The following is an 18,803-nucleotide window of genomic DNA, read 5'->3' on the forward strand; positions in this document are numbered from 1 at the left end:
AAGGCTGAGTCAACCTTGGGCCTGGTGGGACTTGAACTTGCAGTAATTGCAAGCAGCTGCTGTTAATAACAGACTGTCTTAGTCTGCTGAGCCACCAGAGGCTTTTGATAGGGTAGGGCTACATAAAAAGGAATGTTAACAGCACAGTCCCTGTAATATATCATCTATGGGCCATGTACCTATAGATTTCTTGGGTAAGCATAGCCAAGAAATTCATCTCATGTTTTTTACAAATATCAAATCCAATAAGTATGGTGTATCTAAAGCAGTAACATTTAGGCTTTTTAAACCTAAAATCTTAAAATACTAATTTAGAGAATAAGTCCTATTGAATTCCACTATACTTACACTATTTGAAATAAATATACTTGTAATATAAGTAGAATATAAGTTACCACATGCCTCCCACCGACCCGTACGCTCTCACAGAGAGGGACTTCTCAGGGTGCTGTCCGCCAAACAATGTCGGCTGGCGGCCCCCAGGGGAAGGGCCTTCTCTGTGGGGGCTCCCACACTCTGGAACGAGCTTCCCCCGGGTTTACGCCAAATACCTGACCTTTGGACTTTCCGTCGCGAACTGAAGACACATCTTTTCATTCGCGCGGGGCTGGCTTGAATTGAATTTTATTAATTTTATTAATTTTAAATTGAATTTTATTAATTTTAAATTTTAAATTTTTATTAATTAATTTTAAATGGGGTTTTTTAGTCTAGTATATTTTAACCTATCAGGCTAATTTTAAAATAAGTTTGAACAAATTCAGCTGTTGAAAAAGTTGAGTATATATGTAATTTTTTGTATCAATTTACAGTATTAAATAATTATGCAATTTTTGTTTATTTCAATGAAATCCTGATAAATGTATTTGCATGTATATTATGGTAGCAGCCACAACAATCAATTTACAGAGATATTTTATATAGCAGTTTTGAACATACTAGATGGTAAGTTCAGGGAACAGAATGGAACATATTTCTAAGTAAACATGCATATGATTGGGCTGTTAAATATTTTTGAAATAAACATGACTATGGCATGCATGGAAAAAATAAATATAATTAATAGATTTTGTTGCTATCATTTTTTTATCTTTTTCCTATATTTAAAATTGATAGTTTGTGATTTGTTAGATTTCTGGAAAGAAGGTAGGAAGAGACACAGAGACTGGAATAATAAGAAACAAAATTTTTATGGCTATGAAACAATTTGTGCTGGATTCATCTGCATGTGAATCAGACATTTCCCTTTTGTTCTTTTCCATCACTCTATGTTTTTGAACTTCTGTGATAACCTCTCAGTAAAGGTTTTAAAGTTACCATCATTTGAAAGATACAGGAACAGTTTCTCTGGTATATCTAGTTCACATATTCAAGTTTCTCCATGAGATCCTTTGTATAACAAAAAAATTATCCATTTTTATTTGTTTGTTTGAGTTGCATGTCTGAATTCATGTTTTGGAAAAATATTGTCGCTTCCTCCCTAAAAAGGCTTGTAACAAAACTGAAAATATGAGCTGTATAGGTGTTATTGTAAGGAAGATCATTCCTATATTGACAATGTATGAGCTAAGATATATGTGGTATGAAATGTTTGTATGACAAGCCTGATACAATATATACAATTATCAGTGTATAAACTGTTAGTTTCTGCCATTTGTTCATGCAGCATCTATTCATTGAGATGCTCTGCCTTAAACTTCTGCTTCCAAACATTTTACTGGTGGTTCAGACTTGACTTCCACTTCTTCCTTTTTTCCATTCTTTAGGTCCTGCTCTGTAGTTTGGTTTTTTGCATTTAGTTCTTTGATGTTCTTGGTTTCTATTTCATCTTTCTTCTCCTTGCTTGAAAATAGAGAAGTTTTCTTGTATCTTTCATCAAATTGAAAAACAAAGTTGATTAACAATTAATCACTATGCAGAAATTCTAGAACTGAAAACCATTATTGTATCTTGAACTGCACTTACTTGAAATGCTGTGTCAGTAATTTATTTATTTATTTAGCATATGGCATCTATGAAGCTCATGCAAATTTAGTTTAAATAAAGCATCAGCATATATCTGTCTGTCTATCTATCTATCTATCTATCTATCTATCTATCTATCTATCTATCTATCTATCTATCTATCTATCTATCTCTATCATCTATATATGGGTGGAGGCTTGATTTTACATATATAAAATCTATATATATATATATATATATATATATATACACACACACACATATACACACATATACACACATATATTATGTGGACAATACAGTATAGGAGGTAACGTAATATATTAAATTAAGATAAAACAATAATTTGTCATAATTAATGTTTCAGAAATATTTTTCTGAAAGCCTTTTTATCTGCTATGATAGCAACATGGTTTTACCATAAACCACTTTGATTTTTTTTATTAAGAGATGGTAGAAAAAATATTTACTCACTGACACTGCACTGTTGCCAATTTGCGGATTTTTCTATCTGAACACATCTTATACATTCATATATGAGTATGCCTTACTTATATTTATGCTGCATCAAGAAGGCATGAATAAATATATTTAATGATTAAAACTATTGAATCTAATTGGTGACGTAAAACATTCCCTATACAGTGAGAAGAATGCCCAAGTCATATTACATATGAAAAGATAGCATTAGCATCTACTTACATGTTGCTGGTAGAAATGCATGTATGTGCAAAGCAACAAATTTTACTTACTTTTTTATATAGCAGACAGCTAAAACCATTGCAGCTGCACAGAAGAAGAGGGCAAGCACCAGAAGCACAATAGGTACAGCTGGAAAGAAGAAAGAGGTAACTTTGAAATCTTGGAGACTAAACAATCTTTTTTAAAATTTCTGGTGGCAGTATTAATATTTTCTGAAAGAAAAAAAAAAGTGCCTTTCCCCCCCTCCCCCTCCAGTGTTCATAGATGTGACTCCAGTGGCAGTAGAATTTACACCATTCTCCAGAATTGGCTGGATCATGAAAAATGTAAGGTTCTACAGTTAGACAAGAAAAACGAAATGCGCAAGTATAAAATAGGTAGTACCTGGTTCAATAGTAGTAATTGTGAGAGGGATCTTGGAGTCCTAGTGGACAATCATTTACATATGAGCTAACAGCGTACTGTAGCTGCCAAAAAAGCCAATGCAGTCCTCTGGTGCATTAACAGAGCGATAGAATCAAGATCACATGAAGTGTTAATACCACTCTATAATGCCTTGGTAAGACCATACTTGGAATACTGCATCCAGTTTTGGTCGCCACAATGTACAAAAGATGCTGAGACTCTAGAAAGAGTGCAGAGAAGAGCAACAAAGATGACTGGATATAAAGAACAACTGATAGTTGGAATTGAGTATGTCTAGTTTAATGAAAAGAAGGACTAGGGGAGACATGATAGCAGTGTTCCAATATCTCAGGGGTTGCCATAAAGAAGAGGGAGTCAAGCTATTCTCCAAAGCACCTGAAGGCAGGACAAGAAGCGATGGGTGGAAACTAATCAAGGAGAGAAGCAACTTAGAACTAAGGAGAAATTTCCTGACAATTAGAACAATTAATCAGTGGAACAACCTGGCTCCAGGTTGGACACTGCTCCAGCACTGGAAGTTTTTAAGAACAGATTGGACAACCATTGGCCTGAAATGGTATAGGATTGCCTGCCTGAGCAGGTGGTTGGATTAGAAGATCTCCAAGGTCCCTTCTAATTCTGTTATTCTGTTAAGCATAATTTCCTACTGGATCTGAACTGGGATTAAATCTACCCATAGATGCACCGGATTATAAAACTCATCTTAGTTTTTGGGGAGGAAAATAAGAAAAAAGCTGATTTGGGGTGGATCAGCCTCCTGGAATACTCCAATCAGCTGTTCCCAGAGGTGAACTTTAGCAACAGGTTAGTTGGTTGTGAGCTCTGCACCTTGCTTTTTTTTCAGCCTCTGAAACCTGAGGTTTCAGAGCCTTTTTTCAGCCTCTCAAACAGGTTTCAGAGCCTTTTTTCAGCCTCTCAAACGGAGGTTTCAGAGGCTTTTTTTTTCAGTCTCTCAAATGGAGGTTTCAGAGGCTTTTTTTCAGCCCCTCAAACGGAGGTTTCAGAGGCTTTTTTCAGCCACTCAAACTGAGGTTTCAGAGGTTTTTTTCAGCCTCTCAAATCTCCATTTCAGAGGCTGGGCGGGGCTACATTCAGACTGTAAGACGCACCCAGATTTTCACCCTCTTTTTGGGGGTAAAAATACTCTCATACTCTGAAAAATATGGTAATTGTTCTGGTTTCAAGATTAGCTTTGTATCCTTGTTTATTTATCAACAATTAAAAACAGACCAAATTTGGTTTTAATGTTGCATTGGACAACATTGCCACAATTTAGTTGTGAATGTGCTTGCCAATCCTTCTGCCCTCATTGCATGGATGAACATCTCCATTCAGTCATTTGTTCTTAGCTAACTGTATTGTCTGACTGCAGTTACTAGTTGGAACATTCCTGCTGTTTGTGCTTCAATTTCAAGTGAAATTGAAGAATTTTTAATGTTAGATTTTTTAATACTAGAATTTAAACAGGCAGCTACTAGTAATATTGCTATTACTTTGTAAAAAAAACCCTTTGAAAGTGTAAATTTTGCCCAAAGTCTTGGGTAAAAAAAGACAAATATTTTTTATGGCTTAGAAGGTTCCCCCCGCTTTAACTAGAATTGCTTACTGTGGAAAAAAAACTAATAACTAAACATCCCTTTCCTGAAGACAAAGTGGTGAGGCTAATATCAGTGTAACCTGCTGAAAAACCTAAGGTAGTGGAATAGATTGTTTGAGTTTCCGTGTCCAAAGATATTCTTTTCAACAGGTGCAACATAAAAACAAACCTACAGCTAACAAATCTATATCCATATCGAAAATGATCAGTGTCCTCTGTTAGAGAGCCAGTTTGGTGGTGTGGTGCAGGCACTAGAAGTGAGAGGACTGTGAGTTCTAGTCCTACCTGAGCAGGGGTGGATTCTACTTATCTTTACTACCAGTTCACAACGGGAGCGTGCGTGTGTTTCTGCACAGAAGCTTCTGCGCATGCGCAGATTGTACCTTATGACATCCGGGCAGGTGGGCGGAGCCTCCCGCCACTTATACTACTGGTTCTCAAGAACCGGACAGAACCAGGAGAAACCCACCACTACACCTGAGGATTTAAAACCAATTGAGTGACCTTAGGCCAGTCACTCTCTCTCAGCCGTAGGAAGCAGGCTAAGGCAAACTACTTCTGAATTCTTGCTAAGAAAACTGTAGGGATTTGTCCAGATAATTGCCAGAGTCAACATGCTGGCTGAAAGTCATCCTCCCCATGCCCTCTATTATGTCAGAGCACTTTCCAAGATATTTTTGAGGTTTTTCAGGCATACAGACTCACTGTTAGTCACTCATTTCCATTTTCTGAATGTATTCAGAGCTTTCTTAGAAATGAAACCGGTACAGGAGGCTGACTAAGGAGTCACTTAACATATGACAGCTGCCAGTTTAGTATTAATAGTAGGTAGGAATGATAGAAGTGGCAATAATAACATGGCCCAAATCTTGGGGAAAACAAAAAAATTCTCTTAGATTTCAGACCTTTTTTTATGTTAGACCCTAATTGAATTATATAGAGTTTTCTAGTTGAGAGAAAAAAATCCAACAAATAATACTTTCTTGTACTACTTTGGTATATTTAAAGCTCTTCATGTACATTGTCTCCTTATAATTCTTGTCAAATACCTGTCTTGTAAATCAGGTAGCTGGAAGAGAAATGTCGAAGCCTGAGAGAAAGCAGCAACCTAGTGCCTCCAGATTTAAGATTTGGAGTAGCAGCTCTCCAACTCTCTCACTATGTTAGAGCAGCTCTCCATTGCCTTATTTGGATTGTAGAATTGGTGGGGTGAAACATGTCAAAAGGAAAAGACTACATTTCTGGTTATCGTGGTTTGATTCATCTTACCACCTCTTCATCAAGAGCACACTTTTAAAGTTCCCCTCTAAGCCAGCAAAAGTTTTAAACCTGAGATGTTCCTTTGTCCTCTCTCTAACATAAAACCATGAAACTCAAAGCACCCCGTATGGCTATTACCTCCAAATGGGACACCTTCATTTTTAAAGGCAGTTCGTTTATCGGTGAAAAGCCGATTTTCCTTCTCAGGAGTAGGTTCGGGTGGCAAAGTTTCTGTTACACATATGATGCGATACTTTGGAGGCTTTTGGGTTTGTTGTAACTGAGTTGTGTCAATCCCTGCGGAGGTATCCGGAAACGAGGCTGTTAAAGTGGAATTCATCTCAGTGGAACTGTCTGGTAATGAAACTGTGCTTTCTTCCGGGATGCATGAATTAATCCATGTATCTGAAAAAAGGACAAGAAAACAGTGCAGTGAGATTTGTTGATGCTATTTGATGCACATTTTTTTAAAATAACAAAATGTAGGGGACATCTTACTAAGTGTTATTCTACATAGCTAAAAGGTATTACTGTAGAGTAATGGAGCAGCCCTATTAGATTGCTCAGAGAGATTTGTTGTTGAAGTATCTGTCAGACTTAACTGTTTGCTAGGCTTATACCCAAAAAGATTAAGTTCTGGAAGAAGATGCCCTCATCATTCTTCCTCCCTGTTCCACTAATTGTTTCTAAATAGGACAGGATTCATTTAGATCAGTATAAAGTATTTTCATTTAATTTCTGCATCTGGATATGGTAGATATCCAGATGTTGGTTGAGTTCAGCCCAGTGATATTTTCTAAGCAAATCTTATGCTCAACCTTTCTCACACTGAGGCCCAGTGGTCTTCAATTTTTTTCTTTTGATGATTTCGATGAGGGGATAGGAAGGGAACTCATCAAATTTGCAGATGACATCAAAACTGGCAGGAATAGCCAACACTCCAGAAGGTAGGCTCAAGCTACAGAAGGACCTTGATAGACTTGAACACTAGGCCCTATCTTGCAAAATGACACTCAATGGTGAAAAAAGTAAGGTTCTACATTTAGGCAAGAAAAAAGAAAAAAAAAGCCAATGCAGTCCTAGGCTGCATTAACAGAGGGATAGAATCAAGATCATGTGAATTATTAATACTACTTTATAATGCCCTGGTAAGACCACGCTTGAAATATTGCATCCAGTTTTGACTGCCACGATATTTAAAAAGAATGAGAGCAGTGTGTAGAGAAGAGCAATAAAGTTGATTAGAGGATTGGAGGCTAAAACATGTGAAGAATAGTTGGTATATTTAATTTAATGAAAAGAAGGGGTGATGTAATGTATTTTGAACTTTGAGAGGGAATTTTGGGCGGGAAAATTGCACGTTGCTGATTGGTTGAAGCCTCATCCAAAAGAGTATTTAAAGAGGGGTTTTTGCCGGTTGTGTTTCGCTGGGTCATAATAAACTAAAGAGCTGTTGCCACTCATTGGTCTCCTGCCTCTTCATTGCCCAAACTTAACAGGTGACATAGTAGCAGTGTTCCAATATCTAAGCAGTGTTCCAAAGAACAGGTGGGTCGACCTATTCTCCAAAGTACCTAAAGTCAAGACAAAAAGCAATGGATGGAAACTAATCAAGGAGAGAAGCAACCTAGAACTAAGGGGAAATTTTCTGACAGTTAGAACAATTAATCAATGGAAAGACTTGCCTCCAGAAATTGTGGGTGTTCCAACACTGGAGATTTTTAAAAAGAGACTGGACAACCATTTGTCTGAAATATAGGGTTTCCTGCTTGAGCAGAGGGTTGAACTCAAAGACCTCCAAGGTCCCTTCCAACTATGTTATACTATTATTCATTTACATTTGCAATTTTTATTGTTGGGCATTTTTGATATTGGAAAGATAATCAAACGTCACGCTGTAATTGAAAGGGTGGAATGCTATGAGGGAGGAACGCTATGGTGTCATGAATAACATCCTGGCCACCATAAGATTGTGTTCTAAATCTATATATATAATCTCTCTCTCTCTCTCTCTCTCTCTCTCTCTCTCTCTCTCTCTCTCTCTCTCTCTCTCTCTCACACACACACACACACACACACACACACACACACACACACACACACACCAGTGTTTCATTTTATTGCTTTTCCAATACAAAATTCAGTAGGAAAATGTTGAAAAGATTAGAAAATTCAGGGGGCTATCAGAAAAAATAGAAGCATCAGCAACAAGTCCAAAAAAAAAAAATTAAAGATAATGGCCACAATTATATGTTCAAAGCCCCCACCTTACCAGGGCACAATAAAAGAAAGAGGGTTTTAATCACATGGTGCAGCCACTATATTGATTATTTTTTTATTCTCTCTGTGGTTGTCAAAATAACACAATGAACTACTGACTCTGCCTCCTTCCCCAAAAAGGTAAATAAAAACTAAGCATGCTTTCTCAAGACCAAAGAAAGCTAAATTGTTTTGTCTGGTATGTTTCCTTTCTTAAAATATGCAATTAATCAGACTAGTAGGAAAATTGAGGTTGGAGACCAGAGTGATTTCCTATGGAAATAAGAGAAGGTCTCTTATACTTCCCAGGTTCTACCTTGTGTTTTTGATGACAAATGTATGTACAGCAGAATAGGATCGTCCACATTAATGGCATCAGCACAATTAACAGTGCATTTAGTTTGATCCTCTGGCCAGGAAAAATAGTGGTTCCAAAAGTTACCAATAGCATTGGTAGAAAAATCTTGATTTAAATGATCTTGCTGTAAAGTATATCCCAATATACTATGTATAAAGGACTACTGAGATTAAATAATTAGAGACTGGTGATTGATTGACTAGTGAGACCCCAAAAAGAATTAGACAGATTAAACAATTCCTATTTTAAAGACCAAACTTCAATCTTTTATATTGCTTGAAAACTATTATAATACCAGAATGACTATGCTGCCTTAATATTTGCAGTGATGGAGGGAAATGGCCCTTGCACTGTTCTTGAAGTCAATATCTGACAGGAAATGTGATGACACATTTTAATCAACTGAATAGAATGTAAATGACAACTGTATTGTGATATTGGTATGAATTTCTGTGAAAAAGCCAAAAGGATCATTGGGTTATGCATTATATTATAAACATGGCTGTTACCATGAACAGCCATGAAAAAAAAACATAGCTGTTTGCTTGTTATTAAATCAGACTCCTTAAAATAGAATAGAATAACAGAGTTGGAAGAGACCTTAGAGGTCATCTAGTCCAATCCCTGCTCAAGCAGGACACCCTGGCCTATACCATTTCTGACAGATGACTGTCCAATCTCTTCTTGAAAGCTTCCAGTGATGTACCACCCACAACTTCTGAAGGCAAGCTGTTCCATTGGTTGATTGTTCTCACTGACAGAAAATTTCTCCTTATTTCAAGATTGACTCTCTCCTTGATCAGTTTCCATCCATTATTCCTTGTCTGACCTTCAGGTACTTTGGAAAACAGGCTGACCCCTTCCTCTCTGTGACAACCCCTCAAATACAGGAACACTGCTAACGTGTTTCCCATGGTCCTTCTCCTCACTAGACTAGGCATGCACAGTTCCTGCAACAATTCTTCATATAATAATAATAATAATAATAATAATAATAATAATAATAATAATAATAATAATAATAATAATAATAATAATAATAATAATAATAATATCAGAATTGGAAGGGACCTTGGAGATCTTCTAGTCCAACCCCCTGCCCAGGCAGGAAACCCTACACCATTTCAGACAAATGGCTATCCAACATTTTCTTAAAAATTTCCAGTGTTGGAGCATTTACAACTTCTGCAGGCAAGTTGTTCCACTGATTAATTGTTCTAACTGTCAGGAAATTTCTCCTTAGTTCTAGGTTGCTTCTCTCCTTGATTAGTTTCCACCCATTGCTTCTTGTTCTACCCTCAGGTGCTTTGGAGAATAGCTTGACTCCCCCTTCTTTGTGGCAACCCCTGAGATATTGGAACACTGCTATCATGTCTCCCCTAGTCCTTCTTTTCATTAAACTAGGCATACCGAGATCCTGCAACCGTTCTTCATATGTTTTAGCCTCCAATCCCCTAATCATCTTCGTCGCTCTTCTCTGCACTCTTTCTAGAGTCTCAACATCCTTTTTACAACATGGCGACCAAAACTGAATGCAATATTCCAAGTGTGGCCTTACCAAGGCATTATAAAGTGATATTAACACTTCACGTGATCTTGATTCTATCCCTCTGTTTATGCAGCCCAGAACTGTGTTGGCTTTTTTAGCAGCTGCTGCACACTGCTGGCTCATATCTAAATGGTTGTCCACTAGGACTCCAAGATCCCTCTCACAGTTACTACTATTGAGCAAGGTACCACATATCCGGTACCTGTGCATTTTGTTTTTTTGGTCTAAATGTAGAACCTTACTTTTTTTCACTGTTGAATTTCATTTTGTTAGATATGTTTTAGCTTCCAGTTCCCTTATCATCCTTGTTGCTCTTTGCACTCTTTCTAGAGTCTCAACATCTTTTTTAATAATATGGTGACCAAAACTGGATATTGTATCTCCTTAAAAGACACAAAAGCTTATAGTTTAAAAATTAGTATTAGGATCATGTCTAGGTTGCCCTTTTAAAATAAACAGACCAAAACATTCAGTACTCCAATATTGAATTATTTTCTACACGTCTTTCCCTATAAGAGTTCTTAGGAGAACTGTGTTCAGCAAGGCTAGGCATATGTCCTATGAATGAAATTATGGCCTGCCTTCCAATTTTCTAGTGGCGTATCTTTCGTGTTTCAAGCAAGTGCCATCCAGGAAAACTCTATGGTTTTTCTCTTTATTTGAAGTTAAACAGAAATAGCTTTGAGGGTTTTTTTTAATGCTTCCTGAGATCTCAGAAAGTACATTACCACTCTAGATTGTCCAAGTGATCAAATTCTATCTCCAGAGAGGTACTGAAGGCCTCCATAATCATTTCTGACGAAAAGATGTACTTCTTCATCAATTGATGCCATTGAGATAAGTTATGGGGAGAATTCCAGATGACCATAGGAACGCTGGGTTTCTTGCAAGTATAAATGAGATTAAGGTAAAAGTAAAGGTTCCCCTCGCACATATGTGCTAGTTGTTCCCGCCTCTAGGGGGAGGTGCTCATCTCCGTTTCAAAGCTGAAGAGCCAGTGCTGTCTGAAGACTTCTCTGTGGCAGGGATGAAATCTAATTTTTTTTGCTACCGGTTCTGTGGGTCTGGCTTGGTGGTCATGTGACTGGGTGAGCGTGGCCAATTTGACATCACTCAAGTCACTCACTGTTAGAGCCAGGAGCTCCACATTCTGACACAGAAGCACATTCTGTCTTTCACAGAATGTCACAGAAGCCAGAAGCTGCACAAAAGCACATTCTGCCTTTCTGAAGCCCCCAGTGCTTTGAGTTTTCCTCTGGCTTGACTGCCCAAGCGAACCTTGGAGCCTTCTCTTGCCCTGCTCTTCATCCCAGAGGGCTGTGCATCCCTCCGCCAATCCTCTATACAAACCGCCCACCCCGTTTCTGCAAAGGCACAGCCTCCCCCTTGCAGGGCAATCCAAAGAGGGGAGGGGGATGCTGCAGAAAAAGCTGCCTTCCACCTGTACCTCCTCCTGCAGCCAAACGTGCCCAGCCCTGCGTGCCCTTTCCTCAAATGGGATGTGCATGGGGTGCTTGGAGAAAGAGAGAAGAAGAGAGCTCTCCAAACTCTGGTTTTGTGCGTGTGTGTGAGGGAGGAAGGGAGCGATCTGAAGCCAAGCCTCCCAAACTTCTGGCAGCAGTAGGGGTGGCTTCTGAGCAGCCCTGAGTCAGCCACTCTACCTGACCTACTCCCTGAGTCTCACCATTCTCCTCGCCCCCCCCCCCCCCCACTCAAGCAGCGGCATTTCTTCTCTGCTTCTCTCCGGATGCTGATGCGGGCACCATGGATGCATAGCTTTGTTGGGGCTGAGCAGGGAAGCCGCTGCTTGAGTGGGGTTGGGTAGGCGAGTAAGCTGCTAGCTCCTTCCCTGCAGCCTTGCCATGCTTACCTGCCTTCGATGTGGGCTTCCGCTTGCCTGCCTTCACAAACTGGACACTGGGACACTGGGAAGGTAGTGTGGAACACAGCGTGGAAGGCAGGCAAGCATGGCAGGACTGCGGGCCGTGGACCAGTTTGGGGCGTGGCCAGCCAGCCATTTCTCCCAGTTCGGCAAACCAGCCCCAATCTCTGCTACCTACTCGCCCAATCCAGTCCAAACTGGGAGCATTTCAACCCTGCTCTGTGGTCATGTGGCTGGCATGATTAAACACCAAAGGTGCATGGTACGCTGTTACCTTCCCACCAAAGGTGGTCTCTATTTTTCTACTTGCATTTTTTATGTGCTTTCGAACTGCTAGGTTGGCAGAAGCTGGGACAAGTAACGGGAGCTCACCCCATTACACGGCACTAGGGATTTGAACCACTGAACTGCCGACCTTTCGATCGACAAGCTCAGCGTCTTAGCCACTGAGCCACCACCTTGTGATTATGATATTCTTTATTCTGGTCCATTTTGATTGTTTTAAAGGGCAAATCATTTTGCAATTTTCTTCTTTTTTTAATGCTATTTCACGGGATTTCTTTACTTCCCTGATTTAAAAGCCACCCTTCTACTCAAAGCAATGAATATTTAAAAAGAAAGATATTAAATTAAAACTACTACCGGACTAGTGAAATTAGTGATTAGCAAGCCCTGTGATAGAGATGCTACGTGTCTTTACAGATTTTGTATCTCTGAGAGAGTTTGGCCAAATGCAGATCCCCCAGAAAGTGCAACCCGTCAGTTGGGAGCAAAGTAGGTGAAGGAACACTCCCATAAACAGGTCATCTTCCCAGCAGAAGTCAACTTCAGAAGAATTTCTTACAAATATTAATGGTGACCCATCCCTAACAAATCTATGGCAAATCTAGACAGCGTACTAAAAAAGCAGAGACATCACTGTCGTGTCCCACTCCTCCGCTGACGACCGGGTCAGGGAAATCCGAATCAGGCGTGCCTCTGCAGCTCTGCCAAAGTCCTAGCAAAGTTCTCAAGGCAGGCAGGAGACAGAAAGTGACTTCAGCAAGATATATTAGACTTTGCCTGACTCAGAGAATGCCAGAAAGCAGATCCTTTATATAGGCCATGGGGTGTGGCTCCATGACTCAGCACTTATCCAGGCCTGCCCCTCCCTTCCTTCTGTCGCCGCCGCCTATCAATTCTTCTGAAGCGAGGGTCACTCCAGTCTGCAGCTGTTGGTAATTGACCTTCCTCAGGCTCACATGCTGTGGGGGAGGGGGAGGGGTCTAGTTGCTCCGTTTGCCTGGGCATGGAGCCAGAGCTGGGGGCTGGAGGTACTTCTTCCTCCTCAGCCTGTCTGGGCATGAAGCCAGGGCTGGGGCTGGGAGGTATACTAGGACATTCCTCAGCGTTTGGAAGCAGATAAGAAGGCCCCGGCTGTGGTGAAAGCGGGCGAGACACAACAATCACCCTGCCAACAAAAGTGCGTGTAGTCAAGGCTATGGTTTTCCCAGTTGCAATGTATGGCTGTGAAAGTTGGACCATAAGAAAGGCTGAGCGCCAAAGAATTGAGGCCTTTGAACTCTGGTGCTGGAGAAGACTCCTGCGAATCCATTGGACTGCAAGGTGAACAAACAAGTCAGTCCTAGAGGAGATCAACCCTGACTGCTCTTTAGAAGGCCAGATCCTGAAGATGAAACTCAAATACTTTGGCCACCTAATGAGAAGGAAGGACTCACTGGAGAAGAGCCTAATGCTGGGAAAGATTGAGGACAAAAGAAGAATGGGACAACAGAGAATGAGGTGGCTGGATGGAGTCACTGAAGCAGTAGGCATGAGTTTAAATGGACTCCAGAGGATGATAGAGGACAGGAAGGCCTGGAGGAATGTTGTCTATGGGGTCTCCATGGGTCGGACACGACTTCGCAACTAACAACAACAACATCCCTAACAGACTACAATACGGGTAGTCCTCAACTTTCAACAGTTCACTTAGTGACCGTTACAATAGCACTGCTACAAAAACAACAAAGATACAACAGTACTGAAAAAAGTGACTTATGACAATTTTTCACACTTATGACTGTTGCAGCATCTTCATGGTCACATGATCAAAATTTGGATGCTTGGCAACTGACTCATATGACTTATGATGGTTGCCGTGTCCTGGGGTCATATGATCACATTTTGTGACCTTCTGGCAAGCAAAGTCAATGGGGAAGTAACAACTATGTTACTAATTCAACAACTACAGTGATTCACTTAACAACTGTGGAAAGAAAAGCCATAAAATGGGGCAAAACTCATTTAACAAATTTCTCACTTAGCAACATAAATTTTGGGCTCAATTGTGGTTGTAAGTTGAGGAGTACCTGTATAACTTTTTAAATTAGAAAACAGTATATTTTGGTCACACTTAAAGCAATTTAAATTTCATAATGCTTTTCCATGCTACAAACTTTGACTAAGGGAAAAAACAGGTAAACTTGTCAAGAGTGGCTTAGCTGATTTGTTCATAATTTAACTAGGAATTTCTGAGTTTCTCAGGCTTCCCAGGAAGTTATTGTACACTGAAGCTGTATACATTAGAATACCATAAGTTATGCCACAATCTTCTAGCAGTATGGAAATCTCTACAATTATTATTATCTTAACTCTTTTAGGAGGGATTCTGATACTAAATATTATTATAATCCATCTCTCATCCCGCTTACCTGAAGAATTGTAACAATAAACACGAGCTTTCTTGTCTGCGTGTATTCTCCAGATGGGAATCCCAGTTTTATTCTGCCCACATTTTTCATTTGGAGTTATCCGAGAAATTACAGCATAGCCTTCTGCTACCCAGCCAAAACTAGAGTGAAAAGCATTTTTTTCCTGTTAGATATATGATCCTAGCAACAATGAAGTGTCACTTTTCAAAGTTTATATATTCAGTACTGTATAGAACAGTGTTTCTCAGCCTTGGAATCTTGAAGATTTGTGGACTTCAGTTCCCAGAATTCCCCAGCTAGTACTCTTCCCCAATATTACTTTTTGGTTTTATGATTCCACCTTCCTTGTTCAGTCCTGAATTTAACAATATTATATTTGAGATTACTTTCTCAGCCTACTCTTATTTACTCAGAAGGAAATGATTCTTTTCTGGGTTAAAGTTTGGAGTCCCCAGTCAGAGGTTTTCTCCCATAAACCTTTGGCTGTGGTCTTCATAATCTTTCCAAAAGTTATATGTTTTAATCAGTGGTGGGATTCAAATAATTTAACAACTGGTTCTCTTCCCTAATGACCAGTTGGGTAGGCGTGGCTCGGTGATCATGTGACTGTGTGGGCACGGCCAACTCAATGTCACTCACGTTGATGGGCACTTCGCCTTAGCTGTTACAATGTAATAAGGGTTAACCAGAGAGGCAGTTTCTGTAAGGAGGGCAATAAAGATGAGGCTAGAAAAAACATGTTTCTTTCCCGCCTTTCTTACAGGATTAGCCCGATAAAGTGGAAAAAAACAAAATAAGATTTCTTCCAACAACTTCTCTCCAAACTGCTTAGAAAGTTAACAACCGATTCTCCCGAATAGGTGCAAATTGGCTGAATCCCACCACCATGTTTCAAACAGGGAAAGCTATGAAATACATGGTAAATAATAATTAGAGCTATTAATTTTAATTTAATTTAAATTCAGATAAAATAGATGTTTGTTTTTGTCTTGACAATTCATTTTCATTTGGGGGAGTTTGCATTGGTCACTTTACTCAAATGCCAAGTGTAATCCACAGCTTGAATCATTTGTGCAAAAAGTAAAAAAAGATTAAAAAATGTTCAGGTTAGGTGCGGTGAAAAGCAACCCTCAGTGACATAGGATTATTCATCCTTTGGAAAACTGACGAAAATTTCAAGAAGTTTTGATAGGCATAGACCAGGGGTCTGCAAACTTGGCTGTTTTAAGACTTGTGGACTTCAACTCCCAGAGTTGAAGTCCACAAATCCCAGAGTTGAAGTCCACAAGTCTTAAAAGAGCCAAGTTTGCAGACCCCTGGCATAGACCATTGGTGTCAAACTCATGTCATCATGGCAGCCTCACGTGACGTATCGGGACATTTTTCCCCTTCGTTAAACCGGGCATGGCCAGCGCATGACGTATCTGGCCCGCGGGCCGGGAGTTTGACAGCCCTAGCATAGACAGTTTCTGTTTCAAGTTTCAAGGAGCCAAAAGTTGCACATTATTAGGTATACATTTAAGTGAATTTCAAGTGCTTATCTGAAGTCACACTCATTCATATTTATAGACAAATAATATACATAATGGTTTTAAATCTATGCATATGAACCTGTGGAGAAAAAAAGGAAAGAAATTTAATTTGGGAATAAATAATCAACGTTTTCTGCTTTAACAATGGGGGGGGCTATTTAATTTTTAGTTGTTTGCATGCTTCTAATCTTCATTTATTTCTGAGTAATAATAATGATATTTTATTTTAAAATGGCATTCAATGTTTAAAAGTAAATGTTGGAAAGATTTTCTGTACCTGCAAGTTTCAAAGCCATGCTTCCAAGCAGCTTCAATCTTGGATTTGTGTGCTAGCGTTAATCCCAGTTGCCTGCAAACTGATTCTGCTTCAGCAAAATTAAAATTAATTTTACTCTTATCTGCAACAAGTGTTACACCCATAATTCTGCAGTTTGACATGTGAATATCTGCAAATAAGCAGAAATATATCAAAGCAATTACAACAGACGTGATGATCAAGACAAATTCTGAATGTAGGAAGAAGCAGATTTTTAGCATAAGAAGCATTCTTTTTAAAAGTACCAGTAACTTCCTATACAAAAGCAAAAAACCCGAAAAAGGTCCTTCTTGTTCTCACCCTTAGCATTCTGTATATATATTTCTCATCTCTCTATAAGATAGAACTATGATATATCACTTTGGAGAACACACATTCTAAATATCCAAGGTACTTGTTTTTGTAATATGAAATGTTATTATTTTTCATTGGGGAAATGCTCCGAACAGAAAGTTGTTTCATAATGTTTTTGCTTGACACCCTATCCATGCCTCCTAATTTACCACAGTCCTTCAACCACATGACAAAATTAGCTCTGGTCCGTGAAAATTCCATCCTTATCTTAAACTGACATATTTTTCTTTAGAAAGGAGACACTGTACCAACTGTACCAACCAGCAAAGGGCATTTGAATGAGCAAAAATAAATGAATTAAATAAAGTTCATTCTGCACAGTGCAACTACACTTGGCTAGTTTGCATAGCATCTTCTTCCTAACTATGAGTTTCCAATTTGAGAAACAAAAATGGCTAATGATCTTTGTCATCTGAAAAAGATTGAGGATCATTTGCTAGAACTTTGCTAGAACTTTGGTCATTAAACTTTCCTTAGACTTTAAGGTGCCGTAAGTTTCTTTAATGTTTCTTGCTATAAATAAATAAATAAATAACCAACCAATCAACCAACCAACTAACCAACCAACCCCTGTTATTCTTGGCAATAACTGTGTTCCCTTCCCTACCTTATAATATTGCAGTTTTGTTTAAAAGATACCCTTCCTTGGTGCAAGACAGAATATGTTGAAAAACTAGCAGTTTATGGTAACGTACCTTTCAGAGAAATTGTGCCTTGTGCCATGAAGTTTGCCACCCAGATTGAGAAGAAAAAGGAGACAGTTCTACCATGGAATGTCATTGCTGGTAACACCAAAGGGCTGAGAGCTTCAGGCAGATTGCTGCTCTTCCTCCAATGTTGGAAATGCAGTGTGATGCTATTTCTCCCTTTGAACACTTCCACTATGTTCTTTTCTCATGAGTTGCTAAACAGCTTCTTCTCCTTCTTTATTTCCTCTTTTACCACTTTGAGTGTCAAGGATGCTAAATAGCCAATGACTATTTTACAAGTGAAGCTGAACTTGTTGCTCTGCTCAAAAGCTGTTCACTGACTAAGGTCACTATCTGGAAACACATGACAGCTCCCCCCACCCCTTCCCAACCTGTCATGGGCAGTCTGGAAAATACAATGAGTGCTGACTCAGAAAATATACATCTGAGGAAGAGAGATAACATAGTGTAATAGTCTTGTTCTTATAAACAGTGGGAAGATTTCCCAGTGTACCTCAGGTGGTCATCCTGTAATAGTTCCTGTTTAGTCACTTGCTATTTGCTCATCCTTCATCCAACGCATGCAGCTATTTACAAGAAAAAAGATGTAACATGGGCTGGCTATTTGTGATGGAAGAATTTATCTACTCACTGAATCCGGAGGTCTAAACTATTTTCAAAATGAATATAGGATTGAAAGATGAAATGAATTTAAGGATTTCAAGGAACAGAGCAGCCCTCCTGAGCTCTGTTTTCATTGGTAGAGGGTTGCAGGAGGCCATCACAGCCAAAAATGGAGCTTGGGAACCCATTTTCACTGGCAGAGCACTCAGACCACCACAGGCGCCCCCGACACGAATGATGTTGACCTTGCCATGCACCCCCTTGCCCTCCCCAGGTCAAACACAACCCTGATGTGGCCCTAAATGAAATCGAGTTTGACACCCCTACCTTAGAGGTAACTACCATTAGTTTTAACAACTACTGGCCTGGGCCTACATGAAGCCTACATGTCAGAGGTGGATTTCAGCAGGTTCTGACCAGTTGTGGAGAACCGGTAGCAGAAATTTTGAGTAGTTTGGAGAACCTGTAAATACCACCTCTGACTGGCCCCATCTATTCTCTGCCTCCCGAGTCCCAGCTGATTGGGAAGAAATGGGGATTTTGCAGTAACCTTCCCCTGGATTGGGGAGGGAATGGAGATTTTATAGTATTCTTCCC

General features: G+C 39.5%; 1 protein-coding gene across 1 annotated transcript; it reads right to left on the reverse strand.

Annotated features, from left to right (window-relative positions):
* Positions 1 to 1,144: 1,144 nt before the first annotated feature.
* Positions 1,145 to 17,895, reverse strand: LYVE1 (lymphatic vessel endothelial hyaluronan receptor 1). Its single transcript, XM_058159931.1, has 6 exons — positions 17,589 to 17,895; positions 16,501 to 16,669; positions 14,692 to 14,831; positions 6,089 to 6,355; positions 2,718 to 2,796; positions 1,145 to 1,869 (listed from the first exon to the last, which is right to left on the reverse strand). The coding sequence occupies exons 1-6, from the start codon at positions 17,671 to 17,673 to the stop codon at positions 1,692 to 1,694; spliced, it is 918 nt and encodes a 305-aa protein (XP_058015914.1). The 5' UTR covers positions 17,674 to 17,895; the 3' UTR covers positions 1,145 to 1,691.
* Between the last annotated feature and the right edge of the window lie 908 nt (positions 17,896 to 18,803).

The sequence above is a fragment of the Ahaetulla prasina genome, chromosome 1, assembly GCF_028640845.1.
Source record: "Ahaetulla prasina isolate Xishuangbanna chromosome 1, ASM2864084v1, whole genome shotgun sequence".
Taxonomy (NCBI): Eukaryota; Metazoa; Chordata; class Lepidosauria; order Squamata; family Colubridae; genus Ahaetulla; species Ahaetulla prasina.

What these genes read in the sequence shown, in the direction of transcription:
- LYVE1 (XM_058159931.1), bottom strand. Translation starts at nt 17,673, where the DNA reads ATGACATTCCATGGTAGAACTGTCTCCTTTTTCTTCTCAATCTGGGTG. An exon ending in CATGGCTTTGAAACTTGCAG is followed by an intron (nt 14,832 to 16,500) that starts GTACAGAAAATC and finishes TTTTCACTCTAG; the next exon opens with TTTTGGCTGGGTAGCAGAAG. An exon ending in TTATTGTTACAATTCTTCAG is followed by an intron (nt 6,356 to 14,691) that starts GTAAGCGGGATG and finishes TCCTTTTTTCAG; the next exon opens with ATACATGGATTAATTCATGC.